The sequence below is a fragment of the Jatropha curcas genome, chromosome 1 (genome assembly GCF_041381405.1).
Source record: "Jatropha curcas cultivar XTBG-Jc1 chromosome 1, XTBG_Jcur_1.0, whole genome shotgun sequence".
NCBI lineage: Eukaryota > Viridiplantae > Streptophyta > Magnoliopsida > Malpighiales > Euphorbiaceae > Jatropha > Jatropha curcas.
The window spans coordinates 16,293,816-16,298,670 of NC_143151.1; the positions used below are offsets into that span (position 1 = coordinate 16,293,816).

General features: G+C 39.1%; 1 protein-coding gene across 1 annotated transcript; it reads left to right on the top strand.

Annotated features, from left to right (window-relative positions):
* Positions 1-737: 737 nt before the first annotated feature.
* Positions 738-2,648, top strand: LOC149499061 (uncharacterized). Its single transcript, XM_089721810.1, has one exon. It carries the CDS (start codon positions 738-740, stop codon positions 2,646-2,648), a length of 1,911 nt encoding a protein of 636 aa, XP_089577936.1.
* The last annotated feature ends 2,207 nt before the right edge of the window (positions 2,649-4,855 follow it).

Genomic DNA, 4,855 nt, shown 5'->3' on the forward strand with positions numbered 1-4,855 from the left:
GGAAAAAGAACTAGGAGAAGATCGTTTTTATTTGATGTAGATAGTATGCTACTGATGTAGCTATTGTATATTTTACTTCTTTTGGAATATGTATGATGTATTAAACATTAACAGAACATCTATGTATATTTGAGCAGATACATGTAAATTATGATTGTATGAATTTCTATTATGTATCTAAGGTTTGAAAAGGATTTCAGTATGTAATTAAACCATCCATGGGCTTATGGGTTATGGAACCATTTTATGTTTTTGCTAATATAATTGATGTTTAAGAAATCATATTGAGCTTAATGGAAGTTATGTTTCATATGTTTAGTAAATTACGGGGGGAAAAAAAAAAAGACATTTCTTGATAACAGATGAAAGAACCAAAAGGAGTTTTACATTTAATAATTAAATCTACTTTTCTACAAGATATAAATGAATGAATCAACAGTATTAAGTCCCTTGTAGTATACTTAGTAAGCATTTATAAGACTTAAGTGCTTATTAAGTATATTACGGGCGACATGCCATGTCTTACAGTAAGGTAAGGTGTGACATGTTTATTTTGGTATCAGAGCGGTTTTAATTGCATATTGGATCATATTTTTGCTGAATATAAATGTGAAATGTAATCTGCTCAAATATGACATGACTGTTAATTGTTGGATAACTACATCATACAATATTCTAATAAGATGAATGTTTTTCTGTGATAGTATACAGAGAGCGTTTTGTTGTTGATAGATAGTATGGAGGGTGTTGGTCAGGGAGATAATTTTAAACCTCCTGAGGAGCAGTCTGAGGCGAGGCAGGAAGAGATTGGTGATGCTCCCGAGGGTTCTGATGTTCCTGTTGCGCCACCTGCTGACCCTATAGCCCAGCAGATGGCTGCGTTATTAAGACAAATGATAGGTAACTTACAGCAGCAGCAGCAGCCAGTTAGACAGTATGATAAGTTGGTTAAGTATGGGGCCACAGAGTTTTCAGGCACCACTGACCCGATGGTAGCTGAGCAGTGGCTAGAGAGGATTGATAGGGTTTTCTTAAAGCTCCAGTGTGATGATGCTCAGAAGTACGATTATGCAGTCTCTTTACTTCAGGAAGATGCATATGAGTGGTGGAAGACAGTTCCTAGGAGCAAAGTGCAGCCACCAGTTCTGACTTGGGCAGACTTCCTGAGGGAGTTCAAGAAAAAGTATGTTCCATCTACCTATGTGGATGCTAGGATAGAGGAGTTTCTGCAGCTCAGACAAGATCAGAGGACTGTAGCTGAGTATGAGAGGGAGTTTACTCGATTGAGCTATTATGCTGGGAGTATGTTAGTTATAGGCAGGGACAGGTGCAAGAGATTTGAACAGGGATTGAAGCCTAGTATTAAGAGTCATGTGATCGGCTTTGAACATGAGAATTTTTCTGCACTGGTATCACAAGCTCTGAATCAGGAGAAGGTTGAGCAAGAAAAGGCTACAGAGAAGGAGAAGAGTGTCAGGAGGACTTTCCCAGGGGCTAGTAGCTCTAGTAGCAAGAAGAGGAGATTATTTGGTCCATTTCCTCCTAGATCTAGCAGTGTGAGGCCACAGAGCCAGAGGCAGTTCAGATCACCATTGCCACCTCCACGAGCTCCTCCAGTTACTCGTAGTTGTGTTCATTGTGGTAGATATCATGGAGGAGTGTGTAAGTTGACCACAGGAGCATGTTTTAACTGTGGTGAGGTTGGACACTTTGTGAGGGATTGCCCTAAACCGAGAACGACTACGGCATATGCAGCCACAGAGGGATCTATTCAAAGACCAGCTACTAGTTATGGATCTTCTCAGTCTGCAGGCAGAGGTAGGGGCAGAGGTAGAGGTAGCATGTCGGGTAGTCAGTGGACAGTGAATCAACTAGAGCCTATTGGTGGGCCAGCTAGAGTTTATGCTATGAGGCAGAGGCAGGATGCTGATTCAGCTGATGTAGTGGCTGGTATGTTTTCTTTATTTAATCATGATGTTTATGTGTTGTTTGATCCTGGATCATCTCACTCTTATATTAGTGCTGGGATTTCTTGTTATGCATCTGTTCCTTGTTTGAGATTGGGTTATGATGTGCTTGTATCGAGTCCTTTAGGGCAGGAGGTTATTGTTAATAGATTATATCATGATTGCCCACTCATGATCCAAGGTCATATATTCCTTTCTGATTTAGTTGAGATGCCCTTCAGAGATTTTGATGTTATTTTGGGTATGGATTGGTTAAAAAAATATCAGGCAGTGGTTGATTGTGATCTTAAGAAGATTATATTTAAACTGCCAGAATATGTAGATGTGGTGACACAGGGTGAGAGACAAAGGCTTCCTTCATCTATGATCACTGCAGCTTTAGCTCAGAAATTGATCCGTCATGGGTGTGAGGCATACCTAGCTCACATTGTTGACACAAGGGTAGGTACTCCTAATCTTAAAGACATTCCTACTGTGTGTGACTTTCCAGATGTTTTTCCAGAAGAGTTACCAGGATTGCCTCCAGTAAGGGCAGTTGAATTTGAGATTGAGGTTATGACAGGGACTCAACCGATCTCCATTACTCCTTACAGGATGGCTCCTGCTGAATTAAAAGAATTGAAAGCACAATTACAGGAGTTGCTTGATAAAGGGTTTATTCGCCCTAGTGTGTCACCATAGGGAGCTCCAGTGCTATTTGTAAAGAAGAAAGATGGCAGTTTACGGTTGTGCATCGATTACCGCCAGTTGAATAAGGTCACAGTCAAGAATAAGTATCCTTTGCCAATGATTGATGATCTCTTTGATCAGCTTAAGGGTGCTTCTGTATTCTCGAAGATAGATTTGAGATCGGGGTATCATCAACTCAGAGTTAAAGAGCAGAGTATTCCTAAGACGGCATTCAGGACTCGCTATGGCCATTATGAGTTTCTAGTTATGCCATTCGGATTAACTAATGCTCCAGCAGCATTCATGGGTTTGATGAACACGATCTTCAGACCTTACCTTGACCAATTTGTTGTGGTTTTTATTGATGACATTCTGATATATTCCAAAGATATAGAAGAGCACGATAATCACCTAAGAATTATTTTTCAAACTCTTTGAGAAAAACAACTTTATGCTAAGTTTTCTAAATGTGAATTCTGGTTAGCACAAGTTGCTTTTCTTGGTCATATTGTATCTGCAGAGGGTATTGCAGTGGATCCTAGTAAGATTGAGGCTATTTCCAGTTGGAAGCCACCAAAGAATGTTTCCGAGATTCGTAGTTTCTTGGGTTTGGCTGTCTATTATCGCAGGTTTGTTAAGGGATTTTCTATCATTGCTTTGCCCTTAACTAAACTATTGCGAAAGAATGTTAGATTTGAATGGACAGATAAATGTCAGGAGAGCTTTGATAAGTTGAAGAAGTGTTTGACTGAAGCTCCAGTTTTGACTTTACCTATTCCAGGTAAAGAGTTTACTATTTATAGTGATGCTTCTCATAATGGATTAGGTTGTTATTGCTTATGCATCATGCCAACTTAAACCACATGAGAAGAATTATCCCACGCATGATTTGGAACTTGCATCCATTGTATTTGCATTGAAGATATGGAGACATTTTATGTATGGTGAGAAATGCTATATCTTCACCGATCATAAAAGTTTGAAGTATCTGGGTACTCAAAGGGAGTTGAATTTGAGACAGAGAAGATGGCTTGAGTTGATAAAAGATTATGACTGTATTACGATTATCAGCCAGGGAAAGCTAATGTAGTAGCAGATGCACTGAGCCGTAAGACTATTGCTAGCCTGAGGACTACAGAGTTATCTCTAGTCCATGATCTACGGTCTATTAATGTGAAGTTTGAGACGATTTTTGACAATTGGGTGTTAGTTAATCTTCAGGTTAAGCCTCTACTGGTTGATCAGATTAGAGCAGCAATATTGACTGATGATGAATATCAAAAGATTCTTTCAGAGACACAAGATGGTAAACAACCAGAATTTTCTGTCAGTAAAGATGGGTTATTACGATTTCGGGACCGGTTATATGTTCCTTCAGATTTAGATTTGAGACATCTCATCTTGAAGGAAGCACATGAGTCTCCATTTGCTATGCATCCAGGCGGGACCAAGATGTATAGGGATTTGAAGAGGAACTATTGGTGGACTAGTATGAAGAAAGATATTGCTGACTTTGTAGCTAAATGTCTAACTTGTCAACAAGTCAAGGCAGAACATCAAGTACCAGCAGGATTACATCATCCACTTCAGATTCCAGAATGGAAATGGGAAAGAGTGACTATGGATTTTTTAATGGGACTTCCACTGACTCAAAGGAAACATGATGCAGTTTGGGTTATTGTGGATAGATTGACGAAGAGTGCTCATTTCCTACCTGTCAGATCAGACTATAGTTTAGAGAAATTGGCAGAAATATATATTGGTGAAATAATTAAGCTACATGGAGTGCTAGTATCCATTGTTTCCGATAGAGATCCAAAATTCACATCTAGATTTTGGGTTAGCTTACAGAAAGCCCTGGGCACTAGATTGAATTTTAGTACTGCATTCCATCCTCAGACAGATGGTCAATCTGAGAGGATTATTCAAATATTGGAGGATATGCTTCGAGCTTGTGTTCTTGAGTTTGAAGGTAGCTGGGATAAATATTTGCCTTTGATGGAATTTGCTTATAATAACAGTTACCAGACCAGTATCGGAATGCCTCCATATGAAGCTTTATATGGTAGAAAATGTAGGACACCCCTATGTTGGGATGAAGTTGGTGAAAGGCAATTGCTAGGTCCTGAAATTATTCAACAAGTAGAAGAAAAGATTAAAGTAATTAAAGAAAGATTGAAAGCAGCTGCAGATAGACAAAAGTCATATGTGGATCTAAA